We start from the raw sequence: 26,102 nt of genomic DNA on the forward strand, positions 1-26,102 counted from the left end.
CCTGGCACTGTGTGAATCACATCCCAGCCATAGCAGAGCTGCTGGCTGCTGTTTGATGGGTTGGTCTCAGGACTAAACACCATCCACCCTGGCAGCCCTATCAGGGACCAGACCCTCCGAACTCAGCCATCACCCAGGGGATTGGTGTGGGAACGCTGACCTGTGGGTTCTTTTTCCTCTCTATGATGCACCTTCTGGGTCATCCCAAAATAATATTTGAGTCAGTCTTTACCCACATGGCCACGAGCAGCTGTCAGAGCTTTTGAAGTCTGGTGCAGCTTCAGCCACAGGCACCTCAGTTCATGGGGAGTTCCTGGGCTGTGCCTTGTGTTTCAGGCTCTTTCTGCCCCCAAACCACATGTCATTATTGGGAATTAAAGGCACCGACCCAAGGAAGCTCCTATCATGGTCCTGGCTTCCCTTCCCTTTCCCTGGTTCATGTTGGTGATCCTGTCTCTCACTGTGTTATTTTCTTGTTTGGGAAATGAAGCACTAAAATCCAACCACAAGTGGCTTAATTGGAATTGTAAAGCTGAGTATAGCTGAGCACCTGGGGTTAGTCAGCCAGAACAGCTACAGCAAGAAAAAGTGGAAAAAAATAACTGTAGTGAAATAACATCATTGCTACAGAGCAGCTGCACTGGCCCTCACTGCCCAGCTGGGGCTGGGCTGGGTTGACTCTTAATATTCCCTCTGTCCTTCATTAGGTTTTATTAAAGTGCAGCTCTGGCCAGATAATCCTTGGGAATGAAAGTTGGCTTCTTCCACATGCTGCTTCTCATAGCACCTTTCCTTGACAACATGGTGAGGGCCCTGCAGCAAACACTGGGGGCTCAAAAAGCTTCCCCCCATCCTGGGGCAGCCTGGGTGCCTGACCCCTCCTCTGCAGCCAGCACAGACCCTCTGTTATCCCTCTCAGTCCTGTTCCCATCTGGGAAGTGGAAATAACAACTGATATTTCTTATTATTAACCCCCAAGTTTGGGGGAGTGTCCTGCCTTCTGTGATTTGCCCCGTTCCCTCTCGAGTGGCTGGGTCTTGAAGGCACAGGAGGAGATCAGAGGCTTTCAAAGTTGGCAGCAATCAGAGATGGTGGGAAAGACAAGTGGAAACTCTAAAAATGGGGAGAGCTGTGTCCCAGGGGGCTGTGGGAAGGCTCAGCAGAGAGCTTGAGTTTGGATGGTTGTTTTCCATCTGTTTCCAATGTTGTAGCACGAGATGGTTCCTAAGTCTTGCAAGACAAATCTTTTCCTTGTGTTAGTATAAAGCTTGTCTGCTTTGAGCAGAAATCAGGAATAAAGGGTGCCCTGCCTGCAGGAAGGCAAACCTGCATGCAGAGATAAGTGGAGGCAATCCCAAGGGATCAGCACACGGGGACACGTGAACTGACTCCCTGGCTGAGCCAAATCCATCCTGTGATGGTGTGGGATGTTTGTGGGGATGTTCATGGGGCTGCTTCCCCCTGGCAGCACGAATTTGGACTTGTCTTCTCAGGAACACCCAGTAGAGAGAGCTGGTTCCAGGCAGTTGCTTTTCCTGTGAGATGAAGAGCAAGTGGTATCCTCCATCTCTGGGTGACAGATAGACACAGAACCAACCTGATCTTCAGCCAGGATCACTGAAAGGATCTCTGGCACTGGGATGCTACAGGGAAATCAGAGGAGTCTGAAGAATCATCACAGTCTAAAGGAAGAAACACTAAATAACTAGATCCTTCCTCCAGGGCAGGGTAGTAAATGACATGGATTTTGGGATTCCCAGCCTGCACATGCAGAGGGATGTAGGAAGGGCAGTGGGAAATGGTCTGAGTGTCTCCTGGACCTCCCCTTCCCATGGACTTTGCTGCTCTCCACTGACCCTGGGCCTTCCCACACACACCTGCCCAGGATGCTCCATGAGGAATCTGGAGGGCTGACTGTCCTCCATATCCAAGGCACCTGGGAGGCCTTTCCTGAGGCCACAGGAAGCTCACACAGATTTCATGCACCTGCCTTCTCAAAACCAAAGGTGTTCCCAGCCTCCCTGCTGCACCCAACCCACCTCACAGGGGCCTTTCCCCACTCAGCTGGGGGTGTTCAAAGCCCATTTCATCAGCAGGAAAAGATGTTCATTTCTTATCACTGTGAAAGGTGTTTTTACACGAGGTTGCAGGGGAATAATGTTCTTAAAACAAGAAGCACTTTGTAACAAGGTACCTTCGTGTTGATGCTGTGCTGTAATTAAGAGTTTGGAAGAAGCTGCTGCTGTTTGAGCACTTGGGCAAGGAGTGGGTGAGAGCCAAGGGAACGAGACAAGAGAACTGTTCTCAGGAGTGTGAGGGCTCTTCTGGGAGGGTTTTGGGGCCAGGGAGCTCTGCCCAGCCCTGCCGGGCAACAGTGCTCAACTCACTCCTTGATTTCTTTCAGGGAAGAAACTTGGCTTTACATTCAACAACAGGAACCTCCACAATGTGTCCCTTGGACAAGGCCAAGAGGTGGTTGCTGAACAAGCTTTGGATCTGGCTGCAAAGGAGGGGCACTGGGTCATCCTTCAGGTAGGGGGTTGTTGGCCAGCCCTGCCCTTCTGCCAGGGTGTCCCATGCTGATCCCTTCGTGAGGGCACATCATTCCTGGCTCAGGGAGGTGAGCCACGGTGTCTCCTGTGTGCCCAAAGCAGCCCCTTCTCCCTGTGTCCTGCTGCAATCCATTGCTTTCCCCAGGCACTGTCAGTCTGGTTTTCCTCTCCGGGGTGTGCAGTTGTGGGGAGGCCTCTGAGGGAGGTTGTGCTGCACTTCCCTCTGCCTTGATTTGGTTCATGAATACATGAAGGGCTCTGTCCTTCAGAGCTGGACTCGTTCTCTGCCTGCTGCTCAAAATCTACCCTGTATTGTAGCGAGCTGAGGACCCACTCACTGAAGGGAAGGCAGAGCCTCTCTGCAGTGGGGCTGCTTCCTTGGTGCACCCCAAACCAGAGGAATGTTTGAAGCTCTTATCACAGCTCAAAAAAATGCTTCAGAGCCTGGGAGGGTGTGGAGGGAGCTCTATCTCTGTCAAGTGCTCTCTGGAGCCACAATTATTTAGTGAGTGCCTGGGTTTGTAATGTGCAGTCAGTGATGTCAGCTCTCATCATAGGTCCTGGGAACCCCTCTGATTTCCTTGATGTGGATTATATAAACTTCTATTATCACTGAATTTTCTGCATAAAATTAGATTAAGACAAAGCTTTGAGCCCTGATCTGAGCCTGCAGGCCTGAGTTTCAATTGAAATTAAATGCCTTTGATATTTTGATCTTAATTTTTGCTTTTTTTTTCTGCAAGCTCCCTCTAAGGTAAACAATGCTGAGCTTCTTGAGAGCTTTTCATGCAGAGAGCTGCAATAGTGGCATCTGCTTTGAGGTGGTGAACAAGGAAATATGCACTTTTTGAGCCCTGTTCCATTCAGTAATGCAAAGTGAAGGGTTCTTTTCTCCAGTGACAGTGTGATGCTGTGGAGAATCCATCAGCAGTGTCAGCCTGCATGTGTTGTTTCAGTGCTAACAGATGAGCACTGAAGGACTGAAGGGTCTTTATTTCATCCATTCCCACCTTCTCTGGTGGTCAGAGCAATCAGTAAGATACTGAAGGTTAAACTGGAAGAAGTTCTTGGCTGTGAGGGTGGGGAGGCCCTGGCACAGGTTGCCCAGAGAAGCTGTGGCTGCCCCATCCCTGGAAGTGTCCAAGGCCAGGTTGGATGGGGCGTGGAGCAACCTGGGCTGGTGGAAGGTGTCCCTGCCCATGGCGAGGGGTGGAACTGGATAGGCTTTAAGGTCCTTTCAACCCAAACTATTTTATGATTCTATGATTAAACCAGAAGAACTGCAGAAATTAGATTTCTGTAAGAGAACAATGTTGAGGTTGAGCTGGCTGGTTGTCCAGCAACACCTGCCAGGTGTGACTGTCTCTGGTGACTCAGAGCAGGTTCCCCCTGAGCTGTGTCAGGAGCTCAGCTGCCAACAGGTTCTGATGGAAACTGTGTGGGACAAGCCCAGCACTCACACATGGCCATGGGGACAGGCTGCCTGGTGTCAGTGCTGGCTCTCTTCAGGGCCAGTCAGACATCTGGCATTTTCTCTGGTGTGGTCACAAAATATGCAAATATTCCAGTTCTTGCTGTGCTTGGTTTGGAATAATGGGATACAGGCAGGACTGACTCAAGACAGAGCCCAGAGCTCTTTCTGCCTTGTTTTTATAGTCACAGGCCTCCTGAGCAATCCAGACAGTGAGGGCCCCACGGGGAGCTGGGGTCATGCCTTGGTGATCTCAGGACAGCCCTGGACACACCAGCAGGTGTTTGGAGCTGGCAGCACCAGTTTCAGCATTTGGTGACTGGATCAGGCTCGTGGAGGGATGGACGGCAAAGCAATGGCACTTCATTGTCACCCAGACTGGCCAAGCTGCCCAACTCCAGAGCCTGGCTCTGTATCTCACTGTGTGTTCCCATCTCCTTCCAAGGCCTGGAGCTTCATGGAGTATGAGAAAGAGGGAGAGCAGCCTGAGGGGACAGACATGTGTCCCCTACACTGATGGACAAGACCCCTCTGGTCTACAAAACTCCTTTATGGGCAGCAGACTTCCACCTGACAGGAAAGCACCCTCTGAGCAAACTGTTTTAGAAGGTTGGACAAACCATTTTCTCAAGGGTGAGAAAATGACCTCTGGTAAAATTTGCATCCAAACTTATCACAGTGGAACTCAGTGGGAAGGGTCCCACAGAGGATTCTCCTGCCACCTCAGTCAGAGGTGAATCATAGCAAGTCTTTACCAACAGGTAGTTTATTTGGCAAAACCTTTCCTGCAAGGCCTTTGATGACAAATACCTTGCAAACAGTTTCAAGGTTGTTTGCACAAGATCTGGAAGGACACAAACAACTCAACTAACAAAAATGTCCCAGGATTTGTGGATCATTGCACTGAAAATAAAAGAGAGGACAGGGCAGATCTCAAGAGGCACTCAGGGTAATTTTACCCAGATTAATTAAACTCATTATTTGGAGGCTGTGTCCCACCCATAGGGCGGTTTTATTCAGGCTTCCCCTTTGTTTTTGAGCAGACAAAAAGCAACTGCATTCTGCTATTCTTGGACACTAGCCCAGCTCATGTGGAGCAGAGCTCCTCTTCCAGCCCCTGAACTGGCTTTGTGCTGTCACCTCACACACGTTCTCCAACGCAAACACTTGAGAGGATCATCTGGTGGCTCTTACACACACATGGCATTACTGGCCCTTGATTGGAACCAGAAATAATGAGAGTCAAGTGCAATAACGAGTTGGGGAATTAGGTTTGTGGGAATTGGTTGTTAAGGGATATTGAGGCAGTTGGGAAGTTCTTATTGGATATAGAAGCAGGATCACTGCTGTGTGTTGGGAAGGGCTACTGTCCCAGGGCCAGTTCCTTCTCAGTCAAGTTGCCTGACATGGGAGGAGGTAAAATAAAGAAAAGAGCATCCATGTCTGCCCTGAGAACTGTGAAGTTTCTCAGCTCACTCTGAAAATGAGGATGTTTATAAATGATTGATTTTATGAGAGAAAACAGCAGAAAGCCACCCAATCGTTCTTTTCCATGGGAAGAACATCAGTCACACTGGCAGAGCCTGACCAGCACCAGAGTTGTACCTGTGTGTTAGCTGGAGCTCTGCTGAGCCCGTCACAGCCTCCACACTGGGGATGATACAGATGAGGAGAAAATGAAGCCCACAGTCAAAATTATTCTCTACAAATACAGATGTTCCAACTGCAGAATAGGAGCAAAAATGCAGTTGTGTAACGGAGAACTTGTTACTCAAGGGCTGCAGAGACAAACCCAGCCCAAGCCCAGCAGCTGCTCTCCCCTAAATTGTTGGCATTGAAGAGGAGGCTGATCTTTGAGCTCCACAAAAATCCATTTGATAGCGGGTCCAGCCTCTGGGTCTCCTTAGAAACAGTTGATAGGCTTGGAGGGCTGGAAAGCAGAATTTTTTGGCCATAAAAAGGGCACAGAGTTTGGGTCTGATACTTTCACTTCAGGTGTGTGCACCATTCAACCACTCAGCATTGAGCTTCCAGTGTCACCTGTAAGAGGTAGTTTGAAGTGTTGGTCAGGACTGGTGGGAAGGGGTCACTGTGGAGGTAGGACAGCAATGAAATGACAACTTGGAAGGCTGAAGAAAGTTTTACATAGATTTTAGTATCATATTTTTCTCAAGACCCTTTTTGTTCCCAGGAGGATTTGGACCTGCCTTTAGGTAAATCCTTTTCCTGACTGTGGTGTTCACAATCTGATTGAAGATTCACAGAAGCCCAGAGTCTGCTGAGTTGAAAGGGACCCACAAGGATCATCCAGTCCAACCCTTAGCCATGCACAGGCCCATCCCCAAGAGTCACCCCCTGTGATCCCAGAGGATCAGCCAAACCCTCCTGGAGCTCTGGCAGCCTTGGGGCTGTGCCCACTGCCCTGGGGAGCCTGGGCAGTGCCCAACCAGCCTCTGGGGGAAGAACCTTTGGCTGAGATCCAACCTGAGCCTGCCCTGACACAGCTCCAGCCATTCCCTGGCTGCTGTCCCTGGTCCCCCCAGAGAGAGCTCAGTCCCTGCCCCTCCTCTGCCCCTGCCCAGGAAGGTGGAACTGCAGTGAGGTCTCCCCTCAGTCTTCTCTTCTCCAGCTGAACACAACAAGTGCCCTCAGTGTCCTCACACGGCTTCAAATCAAGGCCCTTCCCCATCCTTGTTGCCTCCTTTGGACACTCTCTAATGGCTTCAGAGCTTCCTTACATTGTGGTGACACAAATGCCTGGTGGCAGAGCAGTTCCAGAGCAGGTCAGACCAAGGCTCACCTTTGGTGCCCCTTGGCAGCAGGGTCCCAACACGTGTCCCAGCAGAGCTGATCCCAGGGTTGTGGAGCTGCAGTTCCATACCTGGTTATTGTGTTGATTCATCACTGCAAGACAGAAAGAGCAGGAAAAGTGGACCCTGAAGCTGTGAGAGGAGTTTTCAAGTCTTTATTCAAACCAGCAGCAGTCATGGATCTACCACCAGGCTGAGGGTGTGAGGGAACGTGGGGAAGGTGCTGCTGACCATCCCCACTCCTGAAAGTGTTAAAGTTCCATGAGTGGGAGTCAAGTCACAAAATATCTCCAGGAATCACAGCTCTTACATGACCAGTTTCCCTCTTCTACACCAGTCAGTGTTTCTTGTCTTTTGGTCCTTTTTCATTTTCATTTTTTACTCTTTATTTTTTCCCTCATTAACTAACAATTCTAGCAAAAAGGGTTGTTGGGTTTTTTGGGTTTTTGGGGTTTTTTTGCAGTGGGAACAGCAAAATTTTGTTTTTCGTGCTTCAAGTATCAATGAAGAGTCTTTGACTGTTCCAAAATATCTCAAAGAAAAGAAAAAAGAAACAGGAAAAAGAAAGTTTTTTCCTGGTAATCTGATCTAGCAAAAGGTGTCCCTGCCCATGGCAGGAGGTTGGGACAAGATGAGCTTTCAGGTCCCTTCCAACCCAAACCATTGTGTGATTCTAAGTTTCAGAAGCCAGTCTTTGGCTTGTGGGTCTCAGCTTTGACAAATTGACATTTTCTACCTAAGACAAAATGTACCAGAAATGTCTTGGACAGCTTTATTGTGCTCTGCATGGGCCATGACTCTGTTTGGTCTCTGATGGTGTCACACCTGAACCACTGTAACAATGGTTCAAAGTGTCCATGTTCATGAGAAAAGGATGGAGATGAAGAGCAGACCTAAAAGTTTCCTTTCTGGCAGGTTTTGTCCAGTATGCAATCTCAGTGCTTTGGCACTCTGAGAATCCACAAAGAGCTTCAGAAAAAAATGCAGATGGGAACAAATGCACGCCTTAGTAGCTCGTTCCTCCCACCTTGATGTTTCTCTCAGATTAGAAGGAAAATTTGGTCAGTTTTTATATTCTCCTTGAAAAGTTTGGGAGAACTGTGGGGTCTGTCAGGTCCCCAGCTGTGGGATTCTCTGGGAGTCATTCAGTCAGAAACCAGATTTCCTTCTCAGGAATTTTCAATTGCTCTCTATTCCTTTTGCCCTGAGCAATCAAACTTCCCTTGTTTTCCAAGATGTGAGGTGGAGTTACAGGAATGAGAAGCACTTCCCGTCCTGTGGGTTCACATGGGCACTTCTCCCAGCAGTGGGTGGGCAGAGAAAGGCTCTGGCATCTCAGCGAGGAGCATCTCCAGCTGAAGTGCAGAAACCTGAGGACATTGCACAGGAGGCACATTCTAGTGGGAAGAGACTTGGCAGCTGGGCTGAACACCTATTTAAAACCTGTTTTATCACTTGGGTTTTTCAGATGTGTGTGAGAGGTGCCCAAGAGCTGCAGAAGCACAACCTTTGATAGGAACAGGACCTGTGCAGGTCCAACCAGATCACCCTGTTTGATGCCAGCACCTCCTGGGGCTCTCCAGGGTGGATCAATCACATCTTGGGCCTTCTGTTGGTTCCTCTGTGTTGTCCAACTCCCCAGCTGTCGCTTTGGGGATGGATTGATGGAGAAGTTGTCCAAAACATGATGTTATCCTGGGACAGGATGGCAGGGCAATACAGGTGTGGCACAGACAGGGAGTTTCCTGCAGACTCCAGGCACCTCCTTCCTCTCCCAAGCCTTCCACTCACTCCAAGGGGTACCACTCAGTTTGGAAGTGCCCCGTTGTTCCTCATGGCCAGTCTGTATCCTGGGAAGCAGGAACAGTGGGATCCCACAGCTGGAGCTGCTCTGAGGGGCAGCTTGGCTCTGCCCTGTGCAGCTGGAAGTGGAGCAGACATGTCTGGGGATTGTTCAGCCTCAGGAAGAGATGACTTGAGGATTTCACCATCATCATACCCGGTGGTAGGGAATGAAGACCAGGCTCTTCTCAGTGGTGTCTGGTGACAGGACAAGGGCAATGGGGACAACTTGAAATACAGGAAATTCCATTTAAACATAAGTACAATCCTTTTTGCTGTGTGAGTGGTCCAACACTGGAAGAAGTTGCCCAGAGAGTTTGTGGAGTCTTCATCCTTGGAGACATCCAAAACCCACCTGAGCGTGTTGCTGGGCTTCCCGTGCTGCCTGACCCAGCTTTGAGCAGAGGGTGAGCACTGGGTGATCTCAGACGTGTCTCCAGCCCCAGGGATTCTGTGATCTCTGCTTTCCCACTGCCAAGTTAGTCAGCAATGTGGTTTCTCTGATGTGTGTTGTCTCCTCTGTGTAGGGAGGAAGGAGTTTTGCACACCAGAGAACACTGAGCTGTGAGTTAGAACAAGTTCTGTCTGCCCCATTTCCCTCCCTGTGACACTCCAGAGGTTTTTGCTAAGCCAGTGGCCACCACAGTCCCCAAATGGTGTTTATCAGCCTAATGGAGAGACACGATGAGATGTGTTTACACATGTACAGATGCGTGTCTGGATGCACTGATGCAGGGAGAAGTTCAGATGTTAGATATTCCCAGTTTAATTGTAGTCTTCATCCATTAGCCCAAATGTCACTTCCCTCTCTTTGTGATCAAGTTAATTTAATTCTTGAGCATCTTCCCATTTTCATAGGTTGCTGCTTCACTGAGTCAGGTTTGTGGACTAAATTGAATCACAGTGAGCTTCTGGAGCAAAACTGTGGGAGATTCAGACACTGACAGGGCCCTTCTTACTGAATCATAAATCACAGAATCCCAGAGTGGTTGGGCTTGGAAAGGACCTCTGGAGATCATCTGGTCCAACCCCTCTGCTCAAGCAGGGTCACCTGGAGCAGGTTGCACAGGATCACACCCAGGTGGGTTTGGAATATCCCCAGGGAAGGAGGCCCCACAGCCTCTCTGGGCAACTGTTCTGGGGCTCTGGCACTCTCCAAGTAAAGAAGTTTTTCCTCATGTTCAGATGGATCCTCCTGTGTGTCAGTCTGTGCCTGTTGCCCCTTGTCCTGTTGCTGGGCACCACTGAAATCAGTCTGGTCCATCCTCTTGACACCCACCCTTGAGGTATTTGTACACATTGTTCTCAGGGGTCTCTTCTCCAGGCTGAAGTACTTCAGCTCCCTCAGCCTTTCCTCAGCAGAGAGATCCTCCAGTCCCCTCATCACCTTTGTAGCCCTCACTGAACCCTCTCCAGTGGTTCCTTTTCTTTCTAGTTCCTTTTCTTTCTGGAGCCCAGAACTGGACCCAGCACTCCAGGTGCAGAGCAGAGGGGCAGGATCCCCTCCCTTCCTCCAGCCCCCCAGGATCCCACTGGCCTCTTGGCCCCCAGGGCTCACTGCTGGCTCAAGAACAGCTGGTTGTCCCCCAGGACCCCCAGATCCTTCTCCTCAGAGCTGTTCTCCAGCAGGCCCCCCCCAGCTTGGGGTTATTCTGTGCTGCTCTGGTGTCCTGTGTGAGATCCATTGTCTATTCCAAGCACACACAGGCAATTGGCACCAAGCCTCTACTTCAGTAAAACCAGACTCATTTTCCTTCCAGCCACATTTCTAGATCAGTCTAAAAGGAGAAATACACACTCTGCCTCCAGTTCTCATTCATGATTTTTGGATAAATGCTCTGATCACAGAATCACAGAATCATTAATGTCAAAAGAGACCTTCAAAATCATCCAGCCCAACCATCAACCCAGCACCATCATAGTCACCCCTAAACCATGTCCCCAAGTGCCATATCCAGACTCCCCTTGTACACTTCCAGAGACAGTGACTCTACCACCTCCCTGGGCAACTTATTCCAATGTCTGACCTTTCTTTCAATGATTCCCCCCCCCCCCCCCCCCCCAATATCTAATGTGAACCTCCCTGGCACAGTGTAAGGCCATTTCCTTCCATCTCCTCTGACTGCCCTGTCCTGTCTGACTGCCAAGTTCACTGACCTCCTGCTTCTCCTGGGTCTTACCAGCCTCTCCTTAGCTCCTCATCCTCCTCTGTTCACTCAGCCAGGCACCATTTAATCTCTTTGTACCTGAATTTTCTCTGCCATCATCCCCAGGCCGTGTCTGTACTTGGCACTCAAACATGTGGGGCTGGACCTCAGGTGTCTGTCCTGTCTCATTGTCAGCACCTGGTGTTGGATGAAGAAGTCTGGCTCTCCCTGGCAGTTCAGGAGTGAGGAAAGGCCATGTACAAATTCTGAGAGCAGTGAAATTAAATTTTACGATCATAGGACATCCTGAGTTGGAAGGGACCCACAAAAATCATTGAGTCCAACTCCTGGCCACTCCAGGACACCCCAATAAACATCTCAAATAGTGAAGAAAGTAGCCCAAGAATAGTCCTGGACACTTTTCATTTACTGTCACCAACATTAAGGTATGTCTGTGCTAAAAGAATATGCAAAATATAATTTACTTCATTCCAAAACTTGTCTTAACAATCAGGTGCTTGTTCTAATGCTGTAAGGGCTGTGAAACTCTGAGTTTTGTTTTCTGTTCCCTTTCTCCACTTGCATCTGCCTTCTGTGTGCCTTGAAAGAGTCCTGGATCAGCCTCAATTTCTGGCCCGAGAGGGCTGGGCTGTGCAGTGGGGGAGGGACAGCAGAGCTGTGGGTGTGTACAGCTCCTGGGAGCTGGGAACTTAAATCTTAGAATCAGAGAACATCCTGAGCTGGAAGGGGCCCACAAGGATCATTGAGTCCAACCCTCAGCCCTGCACAGGCCCATCCCCAAGAGTCACCCCCTGTGCCCCAGAGGATCAGCCAAACCCTCCTGGAGCTCTGGCAGCCTTGGGGCTGTGCCCACTGCCCTGGGGAGCCTGGGCAGTGCCCAACCAGCCTCTGGGGGAAGAACCTTTGGCTGAGATCCAACCTGAGCCTGCCCTGACACAGCTCCAGCCATTCCCTGGCTGCTGTCCCTGCTCACATGGAGCAGAGAGGGAGCTGCCCCTCAGGAGGAGCTGCAGACCCCAAGGAGCTCTGCCCTCAGTCTCCTCTTGGATGACCAAGACAAGCTGCTACAGCACAGCCTTACTGGGGGGCCAGTGGTGGCCCAGGAAGATCCTGAGGTCTGATAGAGATGTAAAGCCCCAGTGATGCTGTAGTGACTGCACTCAGCATTAGCAGGGCCTGTGCAGCTGTACCAGTGCTGCTGCTGGGTCCTACTGGTGAAATCACGTGGGGAGTTGTGGAGGAAACACACTGAATAGAGTCATAGTTTTTAGCACACAAAAGGCAGAGGCACTCTGCTCTTAATTAAGGCATCCTGCTTTAGTTGCTTGGTGGCTCAGGTAGTGAGCAGGGAAGTGACCCTGTTTGGAGGTGGCAGCACTAATTAGTTTGGCCCAGCACAAGTAGATGATGAGGAACTTCATGGGGCCCAGCAGCACAAGAGGAGCAGAGAGTGTGTTCAGAGGAGAAGCTGAAGGCTCAGTTAATTGTACTTGCTCTTGTGTGCTGTTCTTCCCCCTGACTGGGGAGGGACAGGGACTTTTTATACAGGCAGACAGTGACAGGACAAGGGGCCATAGTTTGGAACTGGTAAAGGACAGGGGTAGAGCAGATGGTAGGAAATGGTTTATTCAGAGGGTGGTGAGGCCCTGGCACAGGTTACCCAGAGAAGCTGTGGCTGCCCCATCCCTGGGAGTGTCCAAGGCCAGGTTGGACGGGGCTTGGAGCAACCTGGGCTGGTGGAAGGTGTCCCTGCCCATGGCAGGGGGTAGAATGAGATGATCTTTAAAGTCCCTTCCAACCCAAACCATTCTGTGATGTGGCAGTTTGAACCACATTAGAAATCCAAAATCCAATTTCCAGGCTTCCCCCCACCCCTTCTCACAATTTATCCTAACACCGGAGAGAAACTTTCAGACCAGAGGCTTCCGTAGGGGAAGGGGGAAGTATATACATTTATTTACACAGATAAATATACTGAACAAACTAAAAGCAACTATATATATATTTACATTTCTGTCAGTCCTTTTAGCCCCTTCCTTTAACTTTAGTCCAGAAAGAAGCCTTTCAAGGCTGGAAAGTAACCAGTCCCTCTTGTGGGAGTGTTCTGGGCCTGAACGCTCCCCCCTCACCAAGCTCCGGCTTCTTGTTGCAGTTTCTCTCCTCATGAAGTGCAAGACATCTTTGGGTCTTTGCTCCTCTGCTGCTGGTGATCTCTCCCTCTCGGTGTCCCACCTCGGTCCGTAGGCTGCTGCAGTGCAGCTTATCAGGCGTACGTGTCCCGGAATCTTCCTTCCTCTAAGTCAGTTTTTGGCTGCCCGCGCTCAGCTTCAGCAGGCAGCTCCCGAGCCTCTCCTGGCCCGTCTCCAATTTTGCCTGGGATTCTTCTCCCGAGCGCCGAGCTGATTTATCAGCCCGTCCACTTGGCTCTGCTCAAGTGCTGAGCCTCAAAATCAACCCCCCCACCAGCCTCAATGCAGTGGGGGGAAAAGCCCCCTAGCCTTGGCCACAGGCAGCTCGGTTCAGTTCTGCACTGTCCCAAGTGTCCCGCAGCTGCAGGGGGGGGGAAAGAAGGCCTGGCCTCCTCCCTCTTACCTCAGGTGCTGTGAAATTCTTCTTTCACAGCACACACTCCAAATGCTGCCTCTAACTCTAGCCAAAGGCTGAGCTGGGGGGTCACAGGGCTTCCCTCTCCCCCCCCCAAGGGGAAGAGAGGGAGCCCAGCCACCCCCTGGCCTTGTCCACCTACACACAGCAGACACCAACAGCAAAACAACCCAGACAGAACTGCCAACAGCTCCCGGTGCTGTGGTATGTGATTTTGAGCAGAAGCGAACAATATGAGTGGTGACTGGCTCTCCAGGGGACACTGCCCTGGCACCCAAGCACCTCTGAGCCCCCCAGCCTCTCAGGGGGGCCAATTTCAAACTATGACATGTGATCATGTGTGGAGAGGCTCACTGGGGATTGAGGGCTCCAGGGAGGGCTCAGGTAGTGCTAACTGCCAGGATCAGGTGTGTCCTTCTCTATCAGGTGTGTCTTGGGGGCCTCATGGGTGAGGTGAGAAAAAGCCTGAGGGTGCTGTTGCTGAAATCCAGGACTTCCCACGGGTGAGATGTGATCCCACCCTCCCTCCTTCCCCGGGGGCTCCTCTGGCTGCTGGAACATCTCAGTGAGGGCAAAGCTCCTGGTGCTGCCACAGCTCTGAGGTGGCCTCTCTGCACATGGGGCAGCAGCAGGTTTGCTGCTCAGAAATAGGTGGACACCAGGTGTGGTGGAGGGGTCTGTGCCTGTCCTGGGGAGCATTCACAGGATGGAGCTGTTCTGAGGATGTGTTGGACTCTCTGATCCTCATAGGTCCCTTCTAACTCGGTATATTCTGTGATTCTCATGGATGAGAGCTCACCCCACCATCAGCAGTAAGTGTGGCCAAGGAAGAGGCTCTGCAGTGCCCAGTCCTGCCCCTTTTTTCCCCCCAACACATGCAGTGGGCACTGGGAGTGCTGGGATGGCTCTGGGCTGTACCTGCCTGGCAGATGGATAGAACAGCAGTACCTGTTTCCTGAGAGATCCCACAAGAGGATGAGACTTTGAGAAAACAACCAATTCTCGTTTCTCCGGGAGGTGGTTTGTGAGCAGGAGGGGAGGAGAGGGGCACTCTCGGACATGGGCAGGGTCCCCAGTACTGCCAGCACAGGGAGGGCAGTCAGTGCTGCTTTATGGATATGTAGTACTATTTCTGATGGCTACCATGGCAACAATTGCATCCTGTGATATATGTTCTGCTTTGTGAAGTACAAACACGCAGAGGTGCTTGGAAGTGAATTTCCAAAGAAAAGCCTCTGGTGTTCCCTTGTTCCTGCACGTGTAGCCCAGCCCAGCTCTTCCCACAACCCCTCATCCTGTCCCTGCTCTCAGTCACTGGGGAAGTATCCCAGGCTGAGGTGCTGTGGGGATGTGTGCAGGGGAGGTGTTTCTGGTTGTTTTTTTGCCTTTTTTACAGCAGTATTTGTCCCCCACTCTCCATTTGTACAGCAAGGTAATGAATTTACCACTGCCTGTTCCTGTCTGCAACACCACCTGGCCTGGGAAACACCAGGGAGGCCACATCCACAGCCTTAAACATCTGGCTAAGAAAATTTGTACTAAAGCAATGCACCACCTTGGTGCGTCCTGGGTAAATATATGTGTCTTCAGGGGGTTCATGGAATGAGGAGGATGTGAGACTGCTGCAGTGTAAAGTGCCCAGGGTGGTTTAGGGAGGTAGAGGAGAGTGCAGGGTGAGCAAAAGGAGGTGGACAGGCTGGATTAACCCCTGTTTCTCCTGAGTAAGGTCTAGAGGCAGCCCATGGAATTGGTGGGAGGTGGGTTCCAAAACAAGCAGGAGAAGGTGGTTCTTTGCTCAGCTGCAATTGGTATTAACACAGTGCTGTCTGTGCTGGATAATTGACACATCACTCAATTACTGTGACAATAGTGTGTGTTGGCATTAGTCATTTTCTCTCAAGTTTTGTTATCTGACTGCTGGGAATTCATTTGCAAGGTTTCTTTCAATCCTGTGGATCCCTTCCCCAACACCTCCATCTGCTTTGGGCAGATATATTCATTTGAATCATGAATTCTTAGTAGCAGCCCTTGTTTTGCTGCACATATTCCTCTTTCTCATCCCTTCTATCACAAAAGGACAGTATATAAATGTACTCAATTATCATTGGACTGGAAATATTCCCTCAGCTGGCTGTTAGCAGGCAGTGATACCGACAAATAATGATCACTGGTGTCATGTCAACACAAGCAAAAGCAATTATTTTTGAGCCATCTAACACCAGAAAAGCAGATGTAGGAAGGAACTACCAATTAGAGATGAGAACACTTAAGGTCAGATATGCAGACTATGATTAAACTGATATTTAATGCACAGGGTTTCTTTTGGTGTTTTGTTGAGCTCTCTCCCTGTGTTACTAAATCTCCATGGTGTTTGTAGCACTTTGGTTACAGGTTTCAGTCCACTCCTACTTGATTATTGGACTTGTGTTTTTAGGGAGAGGTGGTTGGCTGGACCCTGGGGAGAACCTCATCTCCTGAAATCCTAAATGCATCAGCCCAGCAGCGGTGCAGCAGAGCTCAGATATAATTGCATTTTCTTTACTGCTCCTCACATGGTCCCCGTTTATGAGAAAACAAGACTTCCCCAGAACATGATCCCTCTGCTCAGGTATCTCCTCCTCATCTCACAGCCCAAACTCCATTTCACCCATATACTGAGAGCACATCCCTGGGTCATCTCAGGGGTGGAGACTGAATTTATGCAGTTCTAAATAACAATTATTTTTCCCAGACATTTGAATCAGATTTGGGGCAACAGAACTGGAGGGAGGAAGGTGTCCATGGCTTTCCCAGACAGAATTCTGTTGACTCACATCCCTTGGTTCATCTCTGAGTGCTGCCCATCCCTCCAGCTTTTTCAAATACTGCCAATAGTCTGTGACAGCAGCTACTGTTCCCTCCCAGCCTGTGCCTAAAGGACCTCAACTTTTCCTTTCTCCAGTGTTCCTCCTCTTCTCCAGCCGCAGCTGGGATGTCTCCATATGTAGCTCACAAGGGGCACCTGAGCCCTCCGACAGAAAAGCCAGCAGAGGGTTTCTGTGTTGCCAGGAAGAGCTCCCTTGGTGTTCTGAGGAACAGAGAATCCCTGCACTGGGCCACCCGAGGTGCTGCCAGCCCAGCTCTCTGCCTGAGATGGGCACACCCCCAACCTGGGGAAAAGGTGTAGAAACAGTAACAGTGTACAGTGATGTCAGCACAGGTGCCCAGGGCAGTGCTGGAGTCCCCATCCCTGGAACTGTGCACAATCCATGTGGATATCACACTTGAGGACGTGGTTTAGTGTGAATATGGTGATGGTGCTGGGTTGGGGGTTGAATTTGAGGATTTTAAAGGTCTTTTCCAACCTCAACAATTCTGTCATTCTCTATTTTTCTCTGGGACTTTAAGCTCAGCTCCACTCTGTGATTCTCTCAACTCACAAAACACCCTGAGGCAGTAAATTGGCAGTTTAGGTATGTGTCATATGAAAATATCCTTGCACTTGTTCTTTCAAAGCTTGCAGTCTGCTCTATCCACCCTCCACTCTGCATTTCACCCCCTCCCTCCCCCCCCGAGCTCTGCTCTCTCCAAACAGCAGGTGTATATCCATTTAGTGTCTCCTTTTGGGGGAGTTAAACCCTTTTGGGGACAGAGGAGTGAGAACTGGACGCTGTTTTCAAGATGAAGGCCCCCCATGAATTTATGGAGTGCAAAATAATGTTTGCAGTTTTATTCTCTGTTCCTTTGCAGGCATTCGGTTGGTTTTGCATTGTTTGATTGTTTTTGCATTGAACTGTTATTTGCAGGAAATAACTGTGAGGACTTAGAGGTCTCTTCCCTGGGTGATAATAGTTAATTCTGAACTCATCAGAGTTGTTGTTTTTCTGAGTGCATTACTTTGCATCTATCACCACTGGATTTCTTCTGAAATTTCACTGCCACTCACTTAGAATGATGGCACCTCTTGCAGTTCTTCACCACCAGGTTTTATTTTGAGGACTTGAAATAACTTTGTCTTATAACTAATTTTGTCAGCTCATTAATCATTCACTCTTTCAGGTGGTTTTTGAATATGGTGAGAAGTTAAAGCTCCATCAGTAGCTCCCTACCCCTGTTACCTGGCTTTTGACTGGTTGGTGGTTTATGAGACCTTCCCTCTTACCTGCACTGATAGTGGGAACTGGAAGAGAAATGGCTCATACTGATGAAAATGCAAGCTTGGAGACACATTTGCCTCATGGAGGCAACTCCTCCTCTGAGCAGGCAATACTTGACACAAATGTGTGACCTGTCTGCTGGAATTCACCTCTCCAGGACCTGCAAAAAGTGTTCCCTGGGGACAACCCTCTGTGTTTGTGATGTAACTCAGCCCCACACACCATCACTCACTGCACGAGGGTCGGGGGGCAGAGAACTGGGGGGAAAAGCGAGGAAACTTGGACTGAGATACAGCCAGTTTAAAAGGGAAAGCAAAAGTCACACAAGCAAAATGAAGAGTTCACTCCCCCCTTCCCGTGGGCTCAGCCATCCCAGGGCTGCCCTGGGCTCCCTCCCACCTGCTGGGGGCTGGGGAAGGCAAACCCCATCCATCTGAACATCCCTCTCCTCCTTCCCCCAGCTCTGTGTGCTGAGCGTGACTCCCCACGGTCTGGGCCATCCCTGGGGGCAGTTGGGCTCCCCTGTCCCACCTGTGCCCCCCCAGCTCCCTGTGCCCCCCGGGCTGGTCCTGGCAGGGCCCTGTGAGGAGCAGAGCAGCCCTTGGCTGTGTCACAGGGGCTGAGCCATCCCAGTGTGCCCAGCACTGCTCCAGCACAGCCCCAAACACAACCCAGACCCGCTGGGGGGGAACATCAGCTCTACCCCAGCCCAGCCCACAAGCTCAGAGTTTGATATCCTCAGTTCCGTCGTCTAAAATGGTTTGCAACTTTCAGATTCCTGGTCTTCTCCCACTCATCCTGTTTGTGTGTAACTCCTGCTTTATTGGTGCCTGGTGCATCCTGGGGAGTCCTGCAGACATTCCACATCTGGGATTTTCCCAAGTGGAGACTGTCAGCTCCTATAACCTGTTATTATTCACCTTATCAATTTTTCCAAAAAACTCTTCATCTGCTGCTTCTGTTTAAGAATCTTTTCCAACAACTGAGGGATTGGAGTATCTGTTACATGAGGAGAGGCTGAGAGACCTGGGATTATTTAACCTCCAAAAGCTGGGGTTTGGCTCAGAGGGGTTTAAATCCCTCATGACAGGGGAAGTGCAGAAGATGGAGTCAGACAGAGACACTGGACTCAAACTGAGATACAGATTTCCCTTAAACTTTTCTATTTTCTTTTCTTTTCTATTTTCTTTTTTCTTTTCTTTTCTTTTCTTTTCTTTTCTTTTCTTTTCTTTTCTTTTCTTTTCTTTTCTTTTCTTTTCTTTTCTTTTCTTTTCTTTTCTTTTCTTTTCTTTTCTTTTCTTTTCTTTTCTTTTCTTTTCTTTTCTTTTCTTTTCTTTTCTTTTCTTTTCTTTTCTTTTCTTTTCTTTTCTTTTCTTTTCTTTTCTTTTCTTTTCTTTTCTTTTCTTTTCTTTTCTTTTCTTTTCTTTTCTTTTCTTTTCTTTTCTTTTCTTTTTTTCTTTTCCTATATTATACTATATTATCTTTATGGTTTTTTTACTGTGAGGATTGTTGAACACTAGCCACATGTTGCCAGACAGGTTGTGGAGATTTCAGCCTTAGGATATCCAAAAACCCAACTGGGCACAGTGAGCAACCTGCTCTGGCTGGTCCCACTTGGAGCAGGAGGATGGGATGGATGATCTCCAGGGGCATCTGAGCCTCAGCATTGAGTGATTCCACTGTGTTACACAGGCTGTGAGAGCCTCCCCAGGCTCCTCAGAGACTATTCCTGCAAAGATGGGCTGTTTTGGGGTGGCCTGGCCTTTCATGGGCACTCCCTGTAGACCTTGATCATCTTGTACTTTTACAGACTCTCTGGCACATTCCTGGTCTCTGCAAAAGGCTTTATTATTAGCTTTTATGTTTTTGAAATATTGCTTCTTATAACATTTTTTGGCCTTCCTCTGACTGGATTTTGTGCTCTTTTCTGTTTTTCTCATTTGGACAAAACTTCCACTTTTGGAAGAATGTAATTTTCTCCTAATAATCTCCATTACTCTGCTATTTAACTATGAGATCTCCTTTCTGGCCCCATTTATCGGTGATATATATTTATTCTTAGCCTCTAAGATAGTTCCTTGATGTAATTTCCTTGCCACCTCCAAGCAGTTCATCTTTCTGGAGGCTGTTTTTAATTTAGGGTTATCAAGTTCCTTGTCCTTTCTTTGGATGGGATAAATCACCACAGTGAACACAGCCAGTTTGGATTACACACCCAACTAAAACAAGGGGAGTTTAGCCCACAAATCCCATCCCTAATATAACAAAAAGCTGTCTTCTTGCCTGAAAACTACTGTATATATATTCCCCCTACTCCGAGGGGAAAAAACTGAGGCTTGTCTTTATGGATTTCACCATCTCCCCACGATGCTGCTTAATTTTCTGAGAGATACATCTAATTAGTTGCATGAATAAATAAATCCTTTATGTGAAAGGTCTTTGTGGAACCACCTGCTTGACTTCTTTGCTGTTGAGGGTCCTCACTGTTATTCTGTTAAAAATGAACAAATGTTTTCATTTGAGCTCAGTGGATGTGGAACTGCTCTGCTTTGTCAGCTGGTATTGCTGTAACGACGAGAGTCTGAGCACTGAGAGCCCAACCAGCCCAGCTGTGACTTGCTGCACTGCTGGTGGTTTGTATTGATTATTTTGAATTTAAAAGTGTACTTGATGTAAGTGGATATTTGGGGAACTGCTCACAGGCACTCCTGGGGCGAGTACCCAATTCTAGAGCAGCCTTGGCTGTTCATGGGTGGGATGGATTTAGTGCTACTCAGGAAATCAAGGGTGTAAATGGGGGAATGATAAAGCCTCCCCTTTGTCCCTGCCAGAACATCCACCTGGTGGCCAAGTGGCTGAGTTCCCTGGAGAAGAAGCTGGAGCAGCACAGCGAAGGCAGCCACCAGGACTTCCGTGTCTTCATCAGCGCAGAGCCAGCACCTTCCCCCGAGAGCCACATCATTCCCCAGGGCATCCTGGAGAACTCCATCAAAATCACCAACGAGGCCCCCACTGGGATGCAGGCAAACCTGCATGGAGCCCTCGACAACTTCAGCCAGGTAGGAGCTCAGGGGCACCAGTGACAGATTGGCTTGGAGCTGCTGGAGCTGCTGGAGACCCCATGGAGCGTGATGGGGGAAGGCATTGCCCTTCCAGGCAGCAGCTGAGTGAGTCCCTTTGCATCCCATCATGAATCCCAGAGTCACAGAATGTGCTGAGTTGGAGGGACCCACAGGGATCATCCAGTCCAACCCTCAGCCCTGCACAGGCCCATCCCCAAGAGTCACCCCCTGTGCCCCAGAGGATCAGCCAAACCCTCCTGCAGCTCTGGCAGCCTTGGGGCTGTGCCCACTGCCCTGGGGAGCCTGGGCAGTGCCCAACCAGCCTCTGGGGGAAGAACCTTTGGCTGAGATCCAACCTGAGCCTGCCCTGACACAGCTCCAGCCCTTCCCTGGCTGCTGTCCCTGGTCCCCCCCGAGCAGAGCTCAGTCCCTGCCCCTCCTCTGCCCCTGCCCAGGAAGGTGGAACTGCAGTGAGGTCTCCCCTCAGTCTCCTCTTCTCCAGCTGAACACACCAAGTGCCCTCAGTGTCCTCACAGGCCTTCAAATCAAGGCCCTTCCCCATCCTTCTTGCCTCCTTTGGACACTCTCTAATGGCTCAATCCCTTCCTTCCATTGTGTCTCCCCAAACTGCCCCAATGTTGAGGTGAGGCCGCCCCAGGGCAGAGCAGAGCGGGACAATCCCCATCCTGGGGATGGTGGACCTGCTGATGGAACTGCAGCTGAGTCTCCTGTGCAGGGGACACGACACTGAATTGTGTGGAAATGATGGAAAATATTCTTGGTGCCCCAGAGGGTTAGACCAGTGTCAGAGCCGTTGGTATGTGGTGATTAAGTGAGCTCTGCTCTGTGGCCTCTCTCGACAGCTCTGGCACCACAGGCAGGAGGCTCTGGGAGCAGCAGGACACAGATCAAACAGGGCTCCCCAGGGAACAGCCCCTGGCCAGGACAGGCTGGAGCCAGTGTGTGTCACTGCTGGAGCCATCCACGCTCCTGCTGACCTCATTTACCACATAACACAAAGGCTGAGAGCTGAGCATTCACACTGCTGATGATTCCTGTCCTGGAGACACAGACACAGCCTCCTGCTGCCCTGAACACTCATTGCCCTCACTCACACACTGCCCTTGCCTTGGCACATGCAGCTCTCACAGTAGGACCCCATCTGGTGAACCTTGAGCAACCAGGAGGGTCTGAAGATGCCCTCAACCCTTGAAGTGCCTTTTTGAAACAGTAGTACTGAAGTTCTTGCAGCTGATGGCTGTGCCAGGAACACACAGGGCAGGTCTGGCAGGATGGTTTTCTCTTGTGAGAAATCTCTCTGCTCTTCTGTAACCCCACCTGCAGTGCTGAGTCCAACACAGCCGGAATGAGTCCAGAGGAGGCACTAAATTGATCACAGAGCTGGAGCACCTCTGCTAAGGAGACAAGTTGAAAGAGTTGGAGGTGTTCGGCCTGGAGGAGAGAAGGCTCCAGGGAGACCTTAGAGCCCTTCCAGTGCCTGAAGAGGCTCCTAGAGAGCTGGAGAGGGACTTGGGACAAGGACCTGGAGGGATAGGACAAGGGAGAATGGTTTTAAATTGAAGGAGGGTAGACCTAGATTGGCTATTGGGAAGAAATTGTTCCCTGTGAGGGTGGGCAGGCCCTGGCACAGGTTGCCCAGAGAAGCTGTGGCTGCCCCATCCCTGGAAGTGTCCAAGGCCAGGTTGGACGGGGCTTGGAGCAACCTGGGCTGGTGGAAGGTGTCCCTGCCCATGGCAGGGGGTGGAATGAGATGATGTGTAAGGTCCCTTCTGACTCAAACCATTCTTTGATCCTAATGATTCTCTCCATGCAGCCTCTTGTCTTTTGGAACCAGGCAAGAACACCCCAGTCTATTGTGGACCCCAGGCCCTGGTCCATGGGCAGGGAAATGGGGGCAGCTCTCAGCTGATTTTGCACTTGGAGTAGAGGGAATCTCAAGAGCAGCAACTAACTGTGCTGAGCAGGGGATGGGGAGGCACCATGCCAGGATTAATGTCCCTAGTCAGGAGAGATTATTCCATTTTTGTCTACTGTCATTCATCATCTTGAACTCCACAAAATGTCCCAGAGAACAAGGAAGGGGAGAACCTTCACCCCAAGTAACATTTTCATCCTGCCTCTGCTCATTTCAATCAGATAGTAATTAGCATTTTCTAAATTGTTGGAGTATTATAAAGCATCTCTTATCAGAAATCCTGGAGCAAGTGGGTGGGGTCCCTTTTACACCTCATTTCCCCGCTTTATACAAATGGATGTTCAAATTTAGCTTTCAGCTGAAAGCTACAAAGGAGCCTCTTTATTCTGTGTGGGGGATATTGTTCTGCTTTGTAGCTGAAGAAAAATACAAAACTAAAGAGGGGCCGAATGAGACTGAACTGGATTCTCAGTGTTCATTCAGGCAGTGCCCCTTCATGTCTGGCGATGGTTCCTAAAATGAGGAAGTGCTCTGCACATATTTGAAGCAGTTCCCGTGTTCATTTTCAGTGATTAAATGACTCAGGCTCCTGCCCCTCCACCTCCTGGGCAAGGTGCCACAGTCCCAGGCCCAGTGCTGGCCCCCTTGCCCAGTGTGATGACACAGAGCTCTTCAAGTGAGTCCAGATGAGGCCACCAAGATGCTCCAAGGGCTGGAGCAGCTTTGCTGTGAGGAAAGGCTGAGAGAATTGGGATTGCTCAGCGTGGAGCAGAGAAGGCTCCAGGGTGACTTAATTGTGGCCTTCCAGTACCTGAAGGGTCTCCAAGAGAGCTGGAGGGGGATTTTTTGCAAGGGCATGCAGTGATAGAACAAGGAGGGATGGCTCCAAACTGCCAGGGGCAGGGTTAGATGGGATATTGGGAAGAAATTCTTCCCTGTGAGGGTGGGGAGGCCAGTGTCCAAGGCCAGGTTGGATGAGGCTTGGAGCAACCTGGTCTAGTGACCAGGAAGATGTCCTGGTAGGGGACATCTCATCCCATCCCAAGTAGGGGATGGGATGAGATGAGCTTTAAAGGTCCTTTCCAACCCAAACCACTCTGGGATTCTGGGATTCTCTCTCCATCTCTCTGGTGAGGGATGTTGAGCACATGCAGGTGATGGGGCATTGAGTGGGTGCACGTGTCCTTCCCTTCTCCACTGTTAATGTGTGTTCCTGTGCAAAGCCACTCTGAGCTGGAAATAGTAAATATTAATTCCAAAAATATTCATTAGAATTTGCCAATAAATTTGCAATGCAAATCCACTGACTTCAAAAATTAACACATGTGTGTATTATGCAAATATGAACTGGAGGAAAAATTGATTGGCCTCTTCTTCCAGGTAGGAAGCTATAGGACCAGGGAAATGGCAACAAGCTGCACCAAGGGAGGTCCAGGTTGGATACTGGGAAAAATTTCCTCTCTGGAAGCGTGGTTAAACATTGGAACAAGCTGGGCAGGGAGGTGGTTCAGTCACCATCCCTGGGAATGTTCAAGTAGTGGCACTTCATGATGTGGTTTAGTGGGCATGGGGGTTTTGGTCAAAGGTTGTACTTGATCTCAGAGTTCTTTTCCAATCTTAGTGATTCTGTGATTCATCCCTGTCCAAAGCTGGATGTATTTGGAGGCCCTGAGGCTGAGAGCAGTGACTCTGCCTGTATTGCAGGACACCCTGGAGATGTGCAGCCATGAGAAGGAGTTCAGGAGCATCCTGTTTGCCCTGTGCTATTTCCATGCCGTGGTGGCCGAGCGGCGCAGGTTCGGCGCCCAGGGCTGGAACCGCCCGTACCCCTTCAGCAGCGGGGACCTGACCATCTCTGTGACTGTGCTGCACAACTACCTGCAGGCCAGCTCCAAGGTGGGTGCTTCACTGGGGCTCTGAACCACTAGGGATATGGCTTGTGCTGAAGCTCCTGGGAAATCTCCTGAAATACCATTTCCTTGGGATCTTTGGGTTTGCTGTGCCTTTGTGGGGAGATGAGAGGCCTCGGTGCCACTCGAGCCTGTAGAAGCTTAGAAATCACAGCAAACAGTGCCTGTGGTCTTTATTAATTGAAAAGAACAGTGATCTTCGGTTTAACAGAGCTTAGAGTAAATTTGCATTTCAGCGGGGAATTGCAGGAAATCTCTGCTGTGATCCAGTTCTCCTTGGGCAGAGTTTAACTACTACCTGATGTTTGTTCACTGAGAAAACTGAAGCAGTGAGGTGGAAACACTGAGTGTGCAGGTCAGTGCTGGAACCTGCAGCCCAGCACTGGCCTCTGGAGCTCTGGCTCTCTGACCTCCTGCATGTTTCCTAAAATGAGAATCTGTCTGTCCTTCCTTTCCTCCCTGTTCATCCTCAGGTGCCCTATGACGACCTGCGCTACCTTGTGGGTGAGATCATGTATGGGGGTCACATCACAGATGACTGGGACAGGAGGCTTTGCAAAACCTATTTGGAAGAATTTATTAAGCCAGAAATGCTGGAGGGAGAACTTCTCCTTGCTCCAGGATTCCCCCTCCCAGGGAACATGGACTACAATGGCTATCACCAGGTAAGCTCTTTGTTTTCTGGGATTATTTACACACCTAAATGTAATGTGTTCCATAACTGCCCTATAATCTGCCTTAGGAGGCAGGAACAGGGCTGCAGTGTTTCTGCACACCTTTGTTATCTCCCATTATGTTCTGTTTCTGTAGATGTCTCAGCATTTCCTTGGATGACCCAGTCTAATGGTAATTTGCCACTTCATCATGGGCTCATTCTGTTCATGCATGAATAGAGCAACTGTATTGGTGCTTGAGACTTGAGCAGGGCTCCTGGAAAATTACATCCACATACTGTTTGCTAAAATGGCCCCTTCAAGCTTCTTTTATCATCAGTTTTGATGAGAATCACTGATGGCTCTTGTTGATCTACTTACTGATCTCATCTGTTCTTTGTACACAAATGCAGTAGCAGAGAGAGACGTATTAGGCTGGGTTTGTTCATAAAACTTAACTACTGGAAGCTAAATTGCCATGAGAGATCTCAGGATACTGATGCTGAAGTGCACAGCAGATAATTGCTAGAGAAGGTCCAGCCTGAGATATAGAGCCAAGCCAAACTTCAGCAATTACTGAATTTTGCCAGCAGGAGTAGAAGCAGTTCTGTAAACAAACATACTCTCCTTCCTCCATCAGTTCACTGGTGTTTCAGCCCCAAGCAGAGCTGCCCAGCCTGGGCTGACCTGGGGGAGATGATTCCAGTGCTGTGAGCTCTGCAGGCAAAGTGCCCTGGGCTCTGTATCCAATCTGAACCTGAATGTCTCTGAATCTCACATGAACCTGAATGTGTCTGTATTTAACCTGGACCTGAATATTTCTGTATCTTATCTGAACTTGGTTGGCTCTGTATTTAACCTGGATCTGAATATTTCTGTATCTTATCTGAACTTGGTTGGCTCTGTATCTAACCTGGACCTGACTGTCTCTGTGTCTCACCTGACCCTAACTGGCTCT

General features: G+C 49.7%; 1 protein-coding gene across 6 annotated transcripts in view; it reads left to right on the top strand.

Moving 5' to 3' along the window:
* Positions 1-26,102, top strand: part of DNAH9 (dynein axonemal heavy chain 9) — a 192,266-nt gene that overhangs the window by 147,547 nt on the left and 18,617 nt on the right. For all 6 annotated transcript variants that reach the window (XM_064675616.1, XM_064675618.1, XM_064675617.1 and 3 more), the window contains 4 exons: positions 2,405-2,532; positions 20,415-20,642; positions 24,286-24,477; positions 24,965-25,156. In XM_064675616.1, coding sequence (XP_064531686.1) covers positions 2,405-2,532; positions 20,415-20,642; positions 24,286-24,477; positions 24,965-25,156 — 740 coding nt within the window. The remainder of the gene's footprint in view (positions 1-2,404; positions 2,533-20,414; positions 20,643-24,285; positions 24,478-24,964; positions 25,157-26,102) is intronic.

This window comes from Pseudopipra pipra, chromosome 19 (genome assembly GCF_036250125.1).
Source record: "Pseudopipra pipra isolate bDixPip1 chromosome 19, bDixPip1.hap1, whole genome shotgun sequence".
In the NCBI taxonomy this organism is placed as follows: domain Eukaryota; kingdom Metazoa; phylum Chordata; class Aves; order Passeriformes; family Pipridae; genus Pseudopipra; species Pseudopipra pipra.